This window comes from Plectropomus leopardus, chromosome 5 (genome assembly GCF_008729295.1).
Source record: "Plectropomus leopardus isolate mb chromosome 5, YSFRI_Pleo_2.0, whole genome shotgun sequence".
In the NCBI taxonomy this organism is placed as follows: Eukaryota; Metazoa; Chordata; class Actinopteri; order Perciformes; family Serranidae; genus Plectropomus; species Plectropomus leopardus.
This window is the reverse complement of record NC_056467.1, coordinates 25,702,274-25,722,790: the sequence shown is the minus strand read 5'-3', so window position 1 is coordinate 25,722,790 and position 20,517 is coordinate 25,702,274. Positions and strand designations below refer to the sequence as shown.

At 38.8% G+C, this 20,517-nt stretch overlaps 1 protein-coding gene across 11 annotated transcripts in view; it reads right to left on the bottom strand.

Moving 5' to 3' along the window:
- LOC121943725 (protein furry homolog) overlaps positions 1-20,517 on the bottom strand; it is a 72,608-nt gene that overhangs the window by 49,676 nt on the left and 2,415 nt on the right. For 3 of the 11 annotated variants that reach the window (XM_042487322.1, XM_042487323.1, XM_042487326.1), the window contains exons 1-2: positions 8,341-8,443; positions 1,541-1,740 (exon numbers count right to left, since the gene is read on the bottom strand). In XM_042487322.1, the coding sequence (XP_042343256.1) occupies positions 1,541-1,740; positions 8,341-8,410 (270 nt within the window). In that variant the 5' untranslated portion in view covers positions 8,411-8,443. Of the gene's footprint in view, positions 1-1,540; positions 1,741-4,278; positions 4,441-8,340; positions 8,444-15,213; positions 15,983-20,517 lie in introns of those variants that run through there. The other 8 variants (XM_042487318.1, XM_042487319.1, XM_042487324.1 and 5 more) reach the window with 6 other exon arrangements.

The window sequence follows — 20,517 nt, the reverse complement described above, 5'->3', positions numbered from 1 at the left end:
AGAAATAATTTCCCTCCTCCTCTTCCAACTGCTTGTAATGACCTTTGCAAGAATCGTCAGCAGCGTGGCAGCAACAACCAATCAGAGTCAAGCTGTCTGTAACGCAGCTGTCAGTCATTGCAAACTGCTGTCAAACTAAGCAGCGCTGATCAAACATGAATCAGGACTTGCCTTGCCTATTTTCTCACCTTAACTGTTTTCAGAAACATATTTTAGCGCACTTTTAAGCTGTAAACTAAGAAAGTTTGTGACTCAGCCACTATGTTGGAAACAGTCGACCAAAGTACTGAGCAATCCCAACCAGCCAGACCAACTTTCTCATTTTGCAGCTACAAAGACCTTAAAATACGTTTCTGAAAACATTTGAGGCAAGAAAAAGTCAATCCAGCAACAGAATCTTGATTCATCTATGATCAGCACTGCCTAGTATGACAGTTTGACCGCAGTTCACAAGCAGTGATTGACAGCTGCATTAAAAACTGTTTGGCTCTGATTGATTGTTTTCCCTCACATGTGGCAAGGTTATCAGAAGCACTGAGTAGAGACAATAGAGTAGACAGAAGAATTATTTCTTTTTCAAAAATTGGTCTCAGTTAGGGCCTGTGTGAATATAGTGACAGTTTTAGAAAATGCAAAATATATATATATATATATATATATATATATATATATATATATATATATAGTTTTGCATTTTCTAAAACTGTCACTATATATATATATATATATATATATATATAACACACACACACACATATATACATATACACACACACACACACATATATACATATACACACACACACACACATATATATATATATATACACTGTATATACATATGTAATTTTAATTAAAGTTTCCAACTACAGCTTAAAGTACACTTTGCTAATAACACTATACCGTTACTTTAGTAGGATTCTGGTTACTTTTAGTTGTATTGTCGTGTTTTAAAATGCCATTGGAACGTCTGCTAAAGTAAAGGAGCTAGATATTTCTTTCACCACTGTTTGTAATTTATCACTGTCAAGCGAGGCACAGTGGGACTGTTTATCAGGCTTCCTGTCTGACCTTGTTACAGAAGTTCACAACCTGAGGGTCTGGACACCCACAGGGGGTCACAGGATGATTAACAGAGCAGCAAACAAGAAAAAAAACTAAATGCTCCTACATTAACATGCTTATTTAGAAGACTGCTCTCTAGTCTTTGCTTCTGTCTTACTGTATACTAAAATCTAGCTTTACCAGCCTCTGAAATGATTCAAAGGAACAATATGTAACAATTGTACTCAAGCTTTGATTGAACTGCACACAACTGGTACTCATGCGACCTTTGATGAACAGATGTAATATTTAGGTTTAAAAAAAGGAGGCTTGTTACAGAGTACCAAGGTCATGACCTTACTTCCCTCTAATAATACCAAAATAGATTTTGATTTCATCTTAACATCTGAGGCAAAACACACGTGACAACAACAACCAATCACCACAAAACATAAAGAGACATAACTCTTTAGTCTGTCACTCTCTGCCAACTCACCAGCGGCTCAGCCATGATGATGCGGATCTTGCGCTCTGACATGGTGGTGAAGTTGGCGAACAGGCTCTTGAGGACGTACTCGCCCGGCTTGCTCTCTGGGTCGATGCTGATGGGCATCATGGCCGGAGGACCCTTCTCTCCCTGAAGACAGCTGACTGGAGGGATGGGGGGTTTAATGTATCCGTTCCCCACGGGTGAGGCTGCGGAAACAACAAACAAAGCATGAGATGGGAAACAATTTCAAACATTGCCAAATCTAGCACAAATGAGTAGGACAGAAGCAGCCACAGATCTGTTTACAAAGGGAGATCACCAAATGGAGTATTACTGAGAAGCTTCCAAACATGGACATGAAGTTCCCAACATGTTGAACATTCCTGCGGGAGACTGTCCAAAGGGCACCGGCTTGCCCCGAGTCTGCACTTTCTTTCCTACTGCTACAGTGAACAGAGCGCATATGGAAATTAAAACACCACGGCCAGCAGCTGGTGTTTTCATTTTGTACCAAAGATGTCACTGCCCTTTGAGGGAAGCAAAAATCTCATGCATGTGACCATCCGTCAACCAGCATTATGATGTGGCCCACGTTTAATTACGGATCGCTTGGCTCGGGCCATAAAACCCCACAAACTAACACAGAAGTTAAAGTTGACCTCAAAGATACACTTAGCTGCTCCCAGACACAAAAGTGCTAAACATAGTAAAGAGCTGCATACAAACATCTCATTAGAGCTGTGAGATTTTTATTTAGCCTGAAACTCTACAACCCCTAAATGCACGTCCAGCTCACCAACAGCCGTAAATCTGATGTGTAAAATATTCAGAGAGGACAGCGTTACAATGAGAAACACATTGCCTTTAGCCACTGCATTCTGAGTGTGTAAACACGTGTGTGTGCGTGTAATAAATAAATGTGACTGGACAGCGATCACATGAGCAGCAGCAAAGTGCAGCCTGCACAGTGTCAGGAGCACATTGTATCTGTCAAAATCCAATATCAGACACTGGACTGTGAGCTTTGTTTTCTTTCCTTTTACGAGTGTTTAAAATTCAACTTTTTTAAAGCTTACTGAGAAAAATCACAGTATATTATAACATCTCAGCATTGCTACATTTTTGTGCAGTGTAACTCTCATATTGAGCATCTTCTCTGATGTGAAATAGCCACATTAGAAAAACAAAGGTTTTATCTGTGTTCTGAGTGGTTTTGAGATATTGAGCTTCAAAGTTTTGCATTCCAAATATCAATAATGATATGAACCGTTTTGTTTTCTAAATAAAAAAAGGGCATATAACTTAAAATAAGTCCTCACATAATGTAAAGAAATTGTCACAAAATAAGAATATATATGAATGACTCGATTTCACTAAGAAAATCAGATAGAACCTAATGATTCTAAAGTGGCAAAATGTTTTTTTATATTGATGTGTAACTAAAAATAGCCCAAGATGGCAACTTTGGAAGTTGTAGGACTTAATCACAAATGTGTTCTGAATACCATTTTTTAAAATCATTGACGTTGCAGTAAGATACATTCATGATTAATTGAAGCTTCAATGGGAGTGGGGGGATCAACAAGACAAGGACATCCGTCAGTACACCTAAAATAATGTGACAATTAGCTATTTTGTTGGCACGCGTGTCGAATATTAATCGTAATAGCTAGAAATAAGAATATTATGCAAGATGGCTCATTGTAGATTTGTGATGAACTTGTTTCCTTAGTTGTATCTTGCACTCAGCTTTTGGGGCTATTTTTTTTCAAATTATGAAACTATTCCAGACACACAGTGTTGTTGACATGCTGCTATTTGTAAGCCTGTCACATGTGGTCAAACTGTCCCTGCTTCAGTCCTGCTGCCATGGTAATGACCAACGAGTCTCAAAACTATAACCAAAGTTTAAATGTACTTGTCTGAGAACAACTAAAAATAATTTGTAGTTAATTTCTAGTTGGAAAAATATTTATTTATGTGATTTTGGGATATATACATTTATAATCCTGATTTTGATTTTGATTTTGATTAACTTGACAATAATCAAAGCTTTGAAGCATCTGGTTCAGCCCTAGAGAAATCTAAAGCATATTTTACATGAGTATATGAGAGTATTTATATTTAAACTATTAAAATGGTCTCTTTTAGTCAGAATCAGCAACTATACTGTCCGCCTGTACATCACATGTTTCAGTACAACAAACTCAGACCTCATGAACCTTGCAATTGAAGTCGTTATGCTCATGTAGTCTTGTTGTGACAGGATACAAACCTAAAGAGGAATTGGGTAACTGGCAAATTAATTGTACGACTTCTGTAGTCTGCCAAAAAAGGAATCCAAAGCAGGACCATCAATTGTCTTGGTGATAAAAGGTTGAGAGGATAAAGTGGCTCTCAAGAATGACCTAAACTGCTTTACTCCAAACTATTATACTTTTATAGGTAGTAATAGGAAATTGCAAGCAAATGCACACAAAAGAACAGGGAACTGAGATACACATACACAGCAGAATAAAGACAGGAGTTGAGCAAAGTCCCAATCAGCATTTTTTAGATGCTTTAAAAATATGCAGCTCTGACAGAGCTGCACAAACGGAAGAAACGCTGTGGAATCGGGAAACAAGTCTTCCTCTCCAGGTCTTTTCAGGACAAGAAGCGTTTCAATATCTTTCAAGGAATTTCCAGCAGTGGCGATCTCTTTCAGAACATGCTTCCCTCACATGTGACAACTCAGCACCTACCCAGGCCCTTGATGAAGCTGATGACGCTGGCCTTACTCCAGCACACAGCCGTCCCATCCATAGTGGGGAAGGAGGATATGGTATCCAGGGTTGTCCTGAATCAAGAGAAATGCTTGCTAGTAAAATCCACCAACGTCCATGTCTTGTGTGTCAGCTGGCTCTGTCCAGCTGGGCATAGTTTCCATGGCGCACACAGCCAACGGCGGGTGTGTGTTAAAAAGTGGGAGTAGTGTTTGGTACGAGAGACCACGCAATCTCTAGATCTCACTCTCTCTCTCTCTCTCTCTCTCTCTCTCTCCGAGCTGCTTCTGCTATGGCTTCCTCTAGCCTTGTGACCAACCGGTACCTTCCAAGAGTGAAGGTCAGGCAGGAATTTTTAGCCGAGGCACAGCACAGTGATCAGGTCCAACATGCTATGGTGGCATAGCTGTGTGACTATATTTATCCTGGGGTACACACTATACTGACAGAGTAGCCCTCCCCTTCCGGCCACCATCCTAAAGCACGGGGGACAGACAACCAGAGTGTAAACACCACTGTTGATCAGGCACATGCTTCGGCACACTTCTTAAGACTTTTTCAACGGCTTTTTAACACTATATTCAGTAAAATATGAGTTTTTTTACGTAACTGCCCAGCAACAGAAAGTCTAGAGGCAAACACATCTGATTTAACAAACAATTTCTGGGCAAAAACTTGTTCAATAAAATAAAATCAGCTTATCATTTAATCTAAATTATTCCATGCTTGTTACTTATGCTGGAAATGGGGGTGAAGAAAGCAACCAGTGTGCACATCAGGCCCTTTCTATCTCTCTGGGTGCTGTACGAAGACCCAGAAGCGACATGTGACTCTGCAAACAAGGAGCTCGGGCACAGCATGCATTACATCATCGCCAGTGCTGGAAACACCCTGAGCATGGTGGTGCTCCCTAAAGAGGACAATGCAAACAGGCCAACGAGTGTCTTTTACACACACACACACACACACACACACACTCTCTCAAAGAATGCCGTTAACTATATGCATCCACAGAAACTGTCCCACTGAGTAAACAACCACTTTAGCAGCCGTTTGTGAACAGAGTGGGTGGATATTTAGACACCGCTGACCTCCTTCACTGGACCAGAAATTCCAATGTCAACATGGACGTTTGGGAGCACTTTATCCAGCTGCTGTGAGACGCATTGACTCTGCACTTCTGTGAGAGAGTAGTGGGCAATACAAGCTCTGAACCTGCAAAACATCGCTAGTTAAAAATCCAGTGTGTAGGATTTAGGGGATATATTGGCAGAAATGAAATATAATATAAAAAGAGTATTTATTTAGTGTGTAATCTGCTGAAACTAAGAATCGTGTTTTTGTTACTTTAGAATGAGCCGTTTATATCTACATAGGGAGCGGGTCCTCAACCATGGAGATTGGCATACTCTACCATCATGTTTCTACAGTAGCCCTGAACATACAAACCAAACACTGTGTCTAGATAAGGCCATTTGCATTTTTGCATTGTCCCATGTAGTTAGCAGCCCCTCTGAGATGAAAAACACTGACTTTTTTTTAAACTTTTAACTGCTTTATTGTTTGTTTTTACATGTTGAAATTACTCAGGTTCTTTCTTTTGGAGAGGAAGAGACCTCTGCGGATAATTTGACTCCTGGTAAAAACCTTCTGAACAATGCACATTTCAGGAATTTTAACCGGGAGTTCCAGCTCATTGCAATCTGCAATCTTCACCACTAGATGCAGCTTAATCATCATAAATCTTACATGTTGTTCCTTTAATACCCTCTGCTACCACTGTATCCACATTATTTATATATATTTTACTTCCAGGCTGGGTATAAAGGAATACTGTTTGTAGGTGCTTCACCAAAGGTGGGTGTAACATTTGCGTCATGTAACGTAATGAGCGGGAAAATGTTGTCATCTGGTTTAGATCATAAAGTTTTAGGTCAAAGGAAACAACCCTGTTAATGACCAGATGTGCCACACTGACTATATTTCCATATTAAAATGAAACAGAATAACACTCTAGAGCTTATATTTAATCTATGACTTACTTTAGATCCTTCTGGAGTTAAAGCTAAACTATTTTTGCTAAAATATTTATGAAAGAGGAGGTGACAGCTGGAGCAACAACATCCTAATGCTAATACATTATTACAAGTTCACAGTGTGTCCCAAAAAAATGGGCAGAGTGGAGAGAGTGAGAGAGTGATTACAGACCTCTGTGAAAAGCAGATTAAAATGTCAGTCTCAAACTATTGACCATCAGCCCTGTTTTCGCAGGCTGACATCATGCTGGAAACTGCAGCCTGCTGTGAAAGTGTTTCGTTTATGTAAGTCCCCATAAAAACACTTGCATCTGTCTCTCCCAGCTAAACAGACGGGATTCATCTAAGTGTAACTTCTGAAATTTCTTTTACTATTAAAAACATGATTTTTAGTGTTGCACACACAGTTGCGCCGCACTAAAACATGAAAAAAATATTTAAAAACTGGATCAAATGTGACACAGAAAACTTCTACACTTGAGAGAAAATGCATTGCATTTGTAACATAGAATAAATGGCAACTGGATTGGACAACAACTACTCATCAGAGGAACGCCGCTGTGCTCGGCTTACTGCAGCTCATCCCCTGCTCTGATTGGCTGATGGTGGCCCGGCCTTCAGGCAATTTGAACACCAGACCTGATGCCGCTGCTGCACAGTGCCAGTTCTGTGCAGCTGGACACACTAACTTTAAGGAGAGACCATTGTCTAAAGGACCTTGGCTTTGTTTACCTTGTGGTCACAGTGCAAACAGTATCTGAAAGATAGCAGGGAAATACACACTGCTGGTTCCAGAAACCTATAAAAACCTGGTCAGTCCTTACATATTCATCAGTTAGGAGATAAATATAGAATTTTCAATTTCCATATCAGCTGCCAATATGCCTGGAATCCTCTCAAATTAGTTTTTATTATCTACACTGTCTCTGTTGGCATCTTGTGATTCATTATGTAACAGCTTGTCTAAACTGGAGCAGAGAGATGAGATTAAGAGATCACATATTTAATGAAAATGTTAAATGCATAGCTGTGGGTCACTACTGCTACAGTACAATGAGCGCCTGTACCTTTATCAGCAAAGTGACCCACTGTGAGGATTATGCAACATCATTGGGAGATGGCTCAATGTTGAGTGTGTAGACAAGGACAGCATGTTCTATGGTATCGCTTTTCATTCAGATTCAAGAGATATACACAAGCTACCTCGCAGCCTCAGAGGTGATGAAGACTTCATACCACTTTAGATTTGAAGTATCTTTACATAGATGTGGCTTTAGTTGCTGAATTATAAGAAAGTGTTTCATTGGCTAAGGTTCCTGGTTTGGCTACTGGTTTGATTTATGTCTAAAGGGAGTCCATATTTATAGTCCAGAGCCCATATCTGACATGACACAGAATAATGCCATGATCAGATGCAGAGAGACACCCTGTCCCATCCTTATGGGCTACAATGGGAGGCACTGGAGCTGTGAGCTCTGGACAGAATATGCAACCAAGCTGAACCTTCACTAATCCTATTACAGTGCCCTCACACTTAATAAGAGCTATTTAGACTCCGTCAGAGACTCACACACTAAAGTAAAATAGAGTTTAAAGAGAGTAGCGGAATTGAGATGCTGAATCACCATCAGCACAACTTACTTTATAGGATAATCTGAGAAACTGTGCCAAAGTGTGCCTGTGTATAATAAGCAACTTCTTCTTAGCCAATAACTCCTGCTACATACTTGGAGTTTCGTCCCTGGCTGTTGCTATGAGACAATTGAAAACCTTTCGGAGTGTGGTGCTCTGTGGCTAAAAGTATGATGCTTCCAAGTTTGCAGCAACTGGCATGCTGAACAATGAAATCAGATCAGTCTGCAACAAGCAACACCACATCCCCGTGACAGACCACAACCGGAGAAAGAGGCTATAAAGTCAGGTTCCCAGCAGAGCTGCAGCCTCATCCAGTCAGTCAGCTGAGGACAAAACCCACAACAGCAACAACAGACAAACTGCTACTCACAGCTGCTCCACGACTTCAGCAGGGATTTGATGCTGATTTCAAAGAAACCTGAGTCCTGCTGGCTGGCCATGGCTGCAGCTTCCTGGTGAGTGTCCCCCCTCAACTTGTGGTTTCCCTCCAGTAGCAGCAGCGGCAGCAGCTGAGCTGGGACCAGCAGGTAGCGCCTGCTGTCACCTCTCTGTGACGCACACAATGCTGTGCTGACGAGACCCTGAGAAAACACACTAGCACTGCTTTACCCCTCCTCTTGTGTCCTATCCTTGGCTATCAGCCCTCTTGCTCTCTCCTTCCCTTCATACTCTCAACATGTCTCTCTCTCTCTCTCTCTCTCTCTCTCTCTCTCTCTCTTTCTAAAGCTGTGGCAGGCAGTGGGCGGCAATGCAAGCTCCCTTTAAATAACTGCGCGGAGGCTGAGAGTGCAGGAAGCAATCCTCTTAGCGGAGTGCAGTTAATAATAACTACTGTTTGTCTGCGTGCAAGGCCTGATAACGATGACAGCGCTGGGGCTTGTGCGTCTTTCAGCGTGACTGGGAGCATCTGACCAGCTGCCGCCACTGACAAAGGAGATGGAGAACGCGGGAAGTATGACACATAACAGGGAACATCTGGGACAGCAGTGGAAAGAAGACGACACTAAAGTGATCAGCAAGCAGACGGGATTAACGGCACACAAGGGATCTGCATGGGAGCAGGGGCTGACTGTTGGTTTTTAACCCCTTTCTGTCCATCTGCAACAACTTTAAACAGTTTGTCAGATAAAAAGTTTGGAAAGACTGTGTATTCCTTTAGTTTTTCACACACTTTTATTATTATTTTCCAATACTCTACCTAATATTAACTACATGATTAATCAGTTTATTTATGATAAAAGAGAAACATGTTCCCAGAGCCGAAGGTGACATATTCAACTTGTTAATTATTATTTTTTTTTTTTTTAAAAGGCAAGTAACAAACCAAGAGATAAATAATTTAATAATTACGGATGAGCGGCTATTTTACCTTTCAAGTTTAATACTATGTTTAATTAATTACTTGAGTTATAGTTTCTGCAATATCATTATCCATTATTATCTCTTAAATCATACAGCAGCTTTCGTCTCATTACTGCTAAACAGAAACAAAATCAAACAATTGAAACAGTTAAACGTCATGATTTTAAATAATTTTAGATGTATATACGTCCATTATTAAAAAGTATATGATAAAAAAGCTACCAAATGTATTATAAATTATTAATATTTATTATTAATAATTATTATTATAAATGGTTTTTTTTAAAAAGAAAATAAGCTTAAAAAAAAAATGTGACTTTGACACTATCACAGATTGCCAATAGCATATTGTTAAACCAGGACTGTGTGTTACCAGCAAAACTGGGACAGCTGTACAAGTCTATTCTAATCGGGGGATTGAGATCCTTTTGTATGTGTCCCACATAAATGTAGCTAGCTAGTTAGCTATTTCAACAAGAGTTCACTTAAAACCTAACCAGTGATGAACATTTTTCATACGTTGCCTCAAAATAACAAACAACGCCTTTCCAGTCGTCCCACTATGACAGCAGTGCCTGGCAACATTTGGTTTTGGGTCAATGTGAGTTTGAGGAAGAGTCATTCATCCTGTTTTTTAATGTTTCTTTGTTTTTACTTCTAGAAAATATAACAGGATGCACTGTATATTTAGAATAGTACTTTATGAGGGTACAAAATGTTTGGTTTGTAATTTAAAATGATGAAAAAAGTTAATTATCAGAAAGTGCCTCATGCCAGTACTCAACCATACACTTAAATCCAGTCTTCACAGCATTTAGCCATGTAAAAAGCAGATGGATGTCATCAACCATATGGACTGTAAAACACATCCTCCAATCCCCCTTCCTCTACTGCCCCTCAGCGCTCTCTTAGTATAATCCTATCAGAACTCTGTCTGTCCATCAAGCCACAGACACTTGACCCTCATTACATAACACACTCTGTGATGGAGAAGCCATCACTGGTCGCAGTGTTTTGGTAAACACACATTTCAGGGGCTCAGGTGTCCTGACTTTACCCAACGCAGTGCTGCCTGGCTGGTCACAGGACATTTTTGTTTTGTGTAGGGTTTGGCACTTTTGTTACCTCATGTAAACAAACCACATTGCCATCAGCTGTGCTTTCGAAATCAAACTGGAGAAGTAACCCCTTAACAGACAGGTGGGTATTATACTTGCTATCTTCCTATGTTTGTTACATTACTTTTTAAACAGAAAATATGTGTTTTATTGTGATATTTACTTGAAATGACATACAATATATAGCCAACAGCAAAAAGCCAAGCTTGTTATTATTGATGGTCAAAGCTGCCACAATAGTTTGGTATATAAATTCACCATTTGAAACCTGAACAACTGGCTTGATTTATTTCAAAAACAAGAAATGGCACAAAAGGTAGCAAGAACTTAGTTAAAAGAAACTGACCAGAAAATAAGAAAAGAAAAACAAAGACAAGAAAACACAAAGAAAACATGAAAATGCCCATTATATTTATTAATCCTCCCCAACTAATTTCTGGATCATTTCCTTGTCAACTTTTACCTTTTTTTTTTTCCAGGTTGCAGGACATTTCTCGTCTAATTGTAAATGAGGGCTTGCCCTCAATGATTTTTCGAGTCTAAATAAAGAGAATGAAAAGTTGCTATTTCTTTTTTTTTTAAAGAAATCAAACTGTTTTTGTCAGGTTTCACAGGTTTAAGTGCTAGTGGAATGCACCTTAATGCAGCACAAGAAACCTGATGTGGAAACATGTTCCTTCACACTGTTATTGCTTTTCTCGGCTCTGCAGAAAACCGTGCGGGGCTGCAAGACAAAAGTGTTTCCATAAGCCCATTAATAAACATAATTATATAATACTAAAATCATAATTATGTTAGTCACGTTGTCATATTGTTTATTAACCCCTTAAAACCTGAGCAAATTTGCTGTATTTCTGTAAAAAAAAATATAGGAAGAAGACAATGAGCAACTTCAAAGAAGCAAAGAAATCACCCCAAAATCAGCAAGAAATTTGTTCAAAAACAAAAAAGACCCACCTGGAGTAAAAGAAAAAAAAAAGTAAAAGAAGGGTGGGGATTGGGGGAGTAAAAAACCCCCACAAAGAACAAAATAACCTGGAAAATTTCTGTAATAATTTTAAATATGTAATAATAATAACTGTAACTATAGTTTTAACAACATTTTCATCCAGCTTTTTATATATAAAAAAAAATTTAATAATAAAAAATAATTTTTACATCTACTAATTTCTTTCAATTTTCGAGATATTTCTTGCCAAGTTGCTGCATGTTTTCAAAGCAAATCAAACCAATTCTCTCAGGGTTCAAAGGTTTTTATACTTGTGAAAGACATCTGAACGCAGCACAAGAAAATAGATGTCGATCCTGGTTTTGAAGGGATTTTAATAAAATACAAGTCGGTTTTGGATCCTTGATCACATGTTGCTGATGTAGGCTACTTTTCTAACTTGTGTGTTATCATGACAAATGCCAGTTCAACTGGTGTGCATAAAATCAAACTTGTTAAAGCTCATACACAAGACCGGAACAGAAAACTGAAAACAGACCCAACTCTAGTTCATAGTATGATGATATAGAGTCTGCTTGTGTATAATAATCCCACTCTCCTTCCCACAGCAGAGACTTTACTTATATTTTGGTATGGCTATATAAATCACCTAGTACAAAAGAGCTGTTGTGACTTGTGCCATTATTTATGAGGGTTGTGTTTCCAACTTGTTGCTCTTCCTGTCACACCACAACAGATTAAGACTGATACTACAGTGAGTCAGCATTGAATAATAAAGCATAAAGCATAAACACTTGAGGCAGAACAGTGTTTGGGCACTGAAAAAGTTCTATCTGGCTACTGATACTGCAACTAGCACATACAGTAAAGATCCGATGCAAGAGCTTCTGTAAAGTGCTGCTGACTTCACAGTTCACATGGTGATCATATAAAAAGAAAATCTCACACTCATATTAATACTATTCACACAAATCCATATGCGTCTTCCATTTTTGCTTGGTTCATCTGAGGTGTTTTTTAAAATGCCTTCAACTTAATAAAGTGATGAGAGCTAAATGATACACGAGTACCTGAACACAGCAGCATTTCCCATTGCTACCTTATGTCATCTGTGTCTCGGGTAAAAGGTTGCACATGAACACACAGCAAGGACTTCAACCAAAGGCCAACCAGCACATATGTATATGTAGTTTCAAATTCACTCCCTCTTGACTTTAGTGCTTTGTTGGATATCCTTACTCTTATGTTTCCCTTCACGTGCACTGAGCTGAACAGCCAATCAGAGTGATTCTATTCACCAATGGGTTACGCCATCTCCAATCCTGATTCAACATGCTGAACTAGCTGAAGAAAGTTGACATCAGTTGACGGTGTGCAACAGAAATCAGCCGTCTGTCAGGGCCTTAAAATAGGTAAATCTTCAGATGCTGCCAGTATCTGTGCCCTATCAGCAAATATCTTCACACCCTTAAACAATGAGTCAGTCATTATTTTAACTAGACTGTACAGTATCATTCTGCGGGCTTGAACTCAAACTCTATAATCTGCTCTCTCTGTGACCAACAATCTGATAATCTTCTGATAAAGTTGGGGATTTTGCAAAACAACTCTGTTCTGTGCATGCTCAGAAAGCAATCTTTGTCCTATAACATACTGCATGCCATCCTGCCTGCAGACAAACTGGGCTTTAGATTTGGACAAGAATCTATACAAAAAGCAATAAGGAACATGATCAGAGAAACTTTAACTAATCGTGGGCACTTTTTTTTCTCTATTTTGGTTACAGCAAACAGAGATCACCTCAAATGGATTCTTTAAACACTGGAGAAACAGTTCACTTCCTTGACTTGTCCATCAGTTATAATCTGGTCAGCCTGACTTGTCCAGAAAGAGGCCCTCTGTAGGGCAAACAGTTATGTAACTCCCTCGTTGAATAGTTGTAGAATTCTTTCAACAAGGCTGCTAAAAGGAAAAAAAGTTCAGAAGCAGACCAATGGAGACATCTCCCAAACTTCCTATTATTTGAGAAGAGGTAATAACTTGTTTACTGGATCTGTCTCTCAGAGAGATTTAAGGTGACTGTAATAGAGAGCCATGAAGCAGACTGTACGCTTTCACAGATATCTAAACTGTCAAAGCAGATCAGAAGAATGCGTAATGACTGTGCCAGAGGAGACAACTCGAGGTTTATATCAAACCACATCAGAACAACTGGGAGAGGATATCATGTAAATATCGGGGCACTGTGAGGAGGCTTAAACACAGTGTTTATGGCAGAACACCTTATCTGGATGTCTTAAAAGTTGTCGGCATAACTGCTGCCAAATATTTCGACATAAAGCCCTGACAGTTTACTAGCAGGCTGGATAGGATCAGTGTCACTTCTTAAACAGGAAACTACTTCAGTAATGCTTCCATAATTACCGGGTTTTGAAGGTCTGTTTATTGGCAGCACCACGTGTAACAGATGAATAAATCAATGCTGATTACAAAAAAAAAAAAATTTCTGTAATTAGGTTTGAGTTAGGCGATGGCTCTGACACATTAAGCACTTATTAAAAGCATTATCAGGCTCTGATGAAGGTTAGGAATTTGAAGTATGTCCAGTTCAGCCATCTTTGTGGTTATCAGGCTCAAACACTTGACTCCCTCTTACTCTTACTCTCTGCCCCTTGCACCCCTGATTTCTTCACATAAGTCTCTTTCTTGCTCACATATTCTAAACTTTGATTTCCCCGTTTATTCAAAGTCAGAGTTCCTGCACAGTTTAACCAATGAATACTCAAAACCTTTCAATAACTTTTCCATAATAATTCGTCCCATTTCCATGACTTTTTGTGAGAAGATCAAAATGGGTAGGTCTATATAGCGATACATTAGTCATACATAGGGTTCATACAGGAAGGAGCAAGTCAAATTCAAGGACTTTTAAGCACTTTTTCAAGGACTTATTTTTACTTTAAAGGATGAAATTGATTTCTCTGCATATCTGTTGAAAGAACTGTGCAAATTCAGAGATGGGAGCAAACATATGCTACTAGGGCCTAAAATTTAAATTCTGGTTATTGCTATTTTGCTAATTTTAAACACTCCTCTAATCCTTCCATAAAATAATTTATTTTTCAGTTCTTTCAATTTTTTTAAGTACTTTTTTTCAAAGGGCGAGTTAAAAAAAGGCTGACGTTCAAGATATTCCAGTATTATGGCTTTGGTAATGACGTGATGCCCATCTGGTCTATGTATATCATGTGACTATAGTGACGCTTCAATGTTACAAACAGTGCAGAGCTTGATTTTAAATTAGTAAAACTAAGACCATATTTTGTATTAAGTTTGACATGTTTTGGGATTTATATCACCATCTTTTAAACAATAACCAAATAATGTAAACTCAAAACTTTTCCAAAACATTTTGTTAATTCCACACCATTTCCAGAACTGGAAAAAGCTTTTTCTGAGAAGAGTTTCATGACCATGGGAACCCTGTTCAGTCATTTTCTTGTTGCTTATTTTTCTAAAGACATACATTTTTTTGGAAAGTGAGGTCAGATAGAAAGCAAATTTGTCACAATGAGGTCATCCATGATACAAAAAAAAATGTGATGTACTCTCTCACTGTCTGACTCCATTATCAACAAGCCATGAGATTCCTAGGTGAGTATTACAAACACACAGGGGTGGTGTGGTATTTCTCACAGTGTTGGTAGTAGTAGCTAAGATGCTGGCATTGCCTCTGCACCACATTTTTCAGAAAAACACATTTCTGCCAAGTAATAAACAGCATTCTCAAGGCTTTGCAGAGTCAAAACAGTACCTACTTTCAAGAATGGTGGGCCTCTTCTTGTGGCGCATCTTTTTAAACTTCCCTCTGAAGTCCCTGGGTGGGAATGGATCCAGAGGTAAGCTGGCAATGCGCCCCAGGACAACCTCATCCAGTCCCTCAGAGCAATCCGGCTCACTCTCAGCCATGTCTCTCACAGCACTCTCCTCTAAAGACATGTTGGATGGCAGAGAGCCCACATCTACTTCTATCATTCTTCCAAAGAAGTCATTTGAAGCTGTGCCAGGTTCCCCCCTCTCTTTTTCAACAGTAGTGTCTATTTTCTCTCTTCCTTTTCCTTCCTTACAAACTTCTCTCGCTCAGGCGGCAGACTTGCGCTGTGCAGAGGTGCAGCCAGAGCTGTCAGCTTCGGTCTGCTAATGTGTTTTAACCCCTGCACTTGTCAGGGCAGTTCAGCCAGTTACAGTAACATTCATGAATTGGGCAGGTATTGGATTACTCAGACAGCCCCTCCTCTTTTTAGCAAAAAGACAGGAGGCAGAGAAGAGAGGGGCAAAGTCACAAATAGAGAGGGAGGGAGATGGGAAGAGAGGCCACTCTGACAGCTACAACATCCCCGCCTACTGTATGCCCATGAGGCATTCCTAAATAAATATCCTGTATTTGTCTTAGAGTCCACACATCAAAGTCTAAACACACATGTCTTGCCTTTAGCAACGTTAATGAGGTGCAAACTAATTTCTGAAATAATGCTGTACTCATTACCAGCAAAAATGAGAATATTTAAAAGCAGCAAAACACTTCAGAGATGTTTGACGGAGAAATCCACATCCACATGCCAAAACTCCTCACTAGTTAAGCTCACTACACAAAATCCACACAGTCCTTTATCCAATGTTGAGACCCATGTCGATGTCCGACTGCATTATTTCCTGGCCGGCTTCATTAAGGAAACAAGTGAAAGGTGTGAAACCATCAAGCAAGACGTAAAATCCAGAGGAACATTCACACAGCGTGCAGCTTATGTTCTATTCAGTGTTTTCACTCAAGTGAACACTGGCTGGACACACCTACCACATGAACCAGTTTTTCCAAGTCTGACCTACATCAGCAATACAAACACCCTGTGTATGTACGTAAAGTGAAGGCGTTTTCTGTTTTAGGAAGAAACCACAGTTAGAACATGGAACAACCAGCCTATACACACTTTCTTTCACTGCTATGTTTTTTTTTCAAGAATTTGTGTTGCAGAACAAAAAAATGTAGTCACAATTTAAATGTCAAACATCATACCTAAATATGATTAACCTCACGCTCAAGTGAACATAAAGAGCTGAACTATGTCAAAGAGAATAATTGCACAACAGGGAGCCCCTGGCAACAAGTTTTCCTTCGGTCTAATGAGTCCAGCAGTTATTTCACTTTTCATCCACCTGTCAGAGGAAAAGGTAGCCTGGAGAAAACTCTTTCAGTGGAATGCTTCTGCAGAAAACTGTCCAACACAACTAAGTACATTTATCATGTGTCTGCCACTCCTGCAGAATAAGGGGGTTAAAAATACAGTTAGCTATGAGCCTCATCCTGACCTGCTTAGAAACGCCCTTCAGGACAGGAGTCATGTTGTTAAGTAAATAAAAAGGTGTTCACGACATCTACAGACATGTGTTGGGTTTGGGTTTAAAGGACAAAATCCCAAGCTAGTACAAAACAACAATAGGAATCCTTATTTTAATCATACAAATTTGTATGTTTACTAAACACAACCAAATCAGAATCACTTTAAAATTAACCCATTCCCACATGAGCCAATTGATTTCTTTCAAAAACATGGAAAGAAAGCAATGAGTATTGTAACAAAAATGGCCCAAGAAATTAGCAAGAAATTAGTAAAAAGTTGTAAGAAAATTAAGCTGAATATTAGTTTTAAAAAAAAAAGAAAAGAAAAATTGAGTAAAAACACAAACAAACAAGGAAATGACCTGGAAAAGGGGCTCTAAAATCATAGTAATTCTATAACATCATTTTAGATATGTAATTATAAATTATAAAATTATAAATACAGTTTTTCCCTGGCTTTTTTTTTTCCTTAGACATTTCCCCTTTTCCCCTAAAAAACGAAATAATTTTCTAAATCTACTAATATCTTGCAAATTGTGGAACATTTCTTACCAAGTTGCTCACTGCCTTTTTTGCTATGTTTTTGACATAAATCGCAACAATGTTCTCAGGGTTAAAAGGCTCAAATACTTGTGAAAGGCGTCTGAAAGCAGCACAAGAAAAGTGATGTTGCTCCAGGTTTCAAAGGGTCAAAATCAGACATGCCAACAGTCACTCTGGTCCAATTACATATAAGCCTCCAGTTTTTAAGTGTCAAAATATTCCTATTTATAGTGTTTAATTTTGTGTTTTATTTAAAATTTTAAGATTTACATTTACATTTTTACAGAAATTATGCTTCCACCGTGCTCCATGAGATAAAGCATCTTGTGCCAATTACAGTTTATATTTTTGCATACATGTTTATTTCTTTGTCTTCACAAGATGAAAAATCTACCAAATCTACATTTTAAAGAACCTGAGAGAGAAGCTACTGTACTGTAGTATAGTATTACTGTATATGACATGACCTTGCAAAGTATGTTGCAGTAATAGTGCACCCTCTAGTGTTCAACAAAAACACACCGACAAGTAATCCTGTAAACCTTCATAACCGCAACTGTAACCAGCTGAGCATTTTACAAACATTTACACATATAAATTGTGCTGGGTTACCTGCTTGCTGAGTCAATTAATTACCTGAGTTTGCAGAGTTGCAGTCTGTCACCTTTACACATGGAGTCTCCGTCATCATTAAGTAGGAAATACACACATGTAACTAAATTTACTAAATTCTTATTTATTTCTCTCCACAATAATAGTTATAATTGGCCATTCTGTCAGGATGGGAATCTAGAAACCTGTTCAAATTGAGAACTGGCTTCAAATTAGAATCATAATCATAAACCTCAATTCCTTAAATCTCAATTCCTTTTATCAATGTTCTTCTGACCGTTGCGAAACTATGACATCAAACCCACGTGCTTCCTAAATGAGCGTCAATGAGGTTAAATATCGTATAATAACATTAGCGTCATGCTGCATCACATGCATGCCTTTTTTCTGCTCTGTTTGTACACTATGTTCAGACTCAGAGACAATGTAACAGTTGCATTGATGCCGAAAACCCTGTGTAGGCCGACTTCTTTCCCCACACAGAAAAGTGATGAGGAATTAACAAGGGAATCAACAAAGAATCAGACCAATAACCAGAATCAATAATTGTGTTCATATCAATAAAACCTTATCATTTCCCATGCCTATCATTCTGTCTACAAATGTAGCTGATTCAGCTTTCTCAAAATGATAACCTATATTGCAATATTTTGATATGTCACAACTCTCCGCTTCGAGAGAACGGTCTAGCTTTTTGTTTAAAATGTTAACTTACCTCCCTATTGTGAATAGTGTCAGCTCTATCAACAGGATTTTGCAGATGATAATGTAATGATGATTATCATTTTTTAGCAACTTATGCGTTTATTGCAATCTATAAAATAGCTGTAAAAACAAAAAGCAGTTCAGCAACAATGAACCCTCTTGACCAGGGATACTCATCTCACTTTGCCTGGGGGCCACTTTTGCAAAATTACAAGAGGCCAGGGGGTGGTTAATAAACAAACATTAATAGTTAATATCTAAATGATAGGGGATCCTCCCCTGGCACATTTTTAAAAAAAATAAACAAGCTCTGTTTTGATGCACTTTTTCACTTTGGCACCTAATTTACATTCAAATACAAAAAGAAATTCCTTGTGTGAATTAACTTATTTTCACTGTAAATTAGAAAATGTTTGTCGAGCCACCCAGCACCCTATCGAGGGCCAGAATTCTAGAGTATCACTGCTCTAGCCCTTGTGTGCTTTGTAAATAAATCAGATTGTGCTTTATGCATCCAAGAGAAGCCGAGCAAATCCATGATCCACAATGTACAAAACAATGCAGACAAACAAATCTGCAGATAAATGAGCTTTTATCAGCCGTTTTTACTTCTATATAAACTTTGGTCACGTCAAAAAAGAACTGAACCAAAGACAAGTTGACTCAAGTTAAATAAAATCTACTACAAACTGTGAAGCTGTACCATGTTTGTTTCATGTATGAGAATGTGGAGCAGGACTGCTTGGACTGAGAAACGAGGTTTGGAGTCGGCAGCACGGCCGCTGAAAAGCCCTCCGGCTGAGACAGAAGGCTGTTTCCATGGTGAGACACTTTTAGATTTGCACAGGCAGAGCCGAGCATGATGAATAATTGATAGATATCAGGCCCTAATGTTAGCACAAAGCAGCTGAAGGTTAATTCCAGCTATGCTCACAGACTCTTCAATAGTACACTCATGCAACAAGTCAACAAACACGCGGCGGCACACTGTGGGAACTTATGCTGGCTACAGACAACTGTTATGTAACACACTTGACAATTTCAAGTGATAAAATATCGGTGTGTATTGTGCCGCTGAAGTGCATTATCTAAATTCTCTAGACACTCAGAGAAGAGCAACTATACGGTGCGTTGTTTAAACATTTAAAAATCTCTTTAATGCTAAGTGGAAGGACTTCGTATAATAACAAGCTAATACCACACAGGATCAAAGCTGTCAAGCTTTTACAACTTTTACAGGTCAGACACGCCACAGTGTCCTGATCTTTGCCATTTGACCCAACCATCACCATATTTGACACACTTTCACTTCACAAAATGGATAAGGAAAAAGCATCCACAGTGAATTATCATTGAACAGCAGGGACATACAATATTAGATTTTTGTCCATACCTGATATCCCAATATTTTCCTACTCATTTTGGCTGACTGCCAATGCCAGTAAATGCACATATGTTTTTCCACCTAATTGCAGAGAACATCAAGTAACTCCTGTAGTGGAATTAACATATTATAACTACTCTTATTGTGATGGCTCACTGGAGGCAGATGCAGATATAAAATACAATGCTTTTCAAAACGTACACATTCACTGGGCAAAGAAATAAAACCACTCTATCCTAGGCTATATGTAAAACATTTAATATTCTCATGTAACAAATTTGATACAGAATTGTAAAACTCCTCCTACTTCAACTGGCTTGGATGATGCTCTCCCTTAGAAAATCCTGACAATAGCCATAACCAGGGCAAATTTAAGCAATTTCCACAAATGAAAATCCCCTAATTAAAGCATTATCTTGCTGGCCTGTCAGTTTGGGCTGTCGCCGATATTTAATTTTAAGGCTGTTATCTGATGA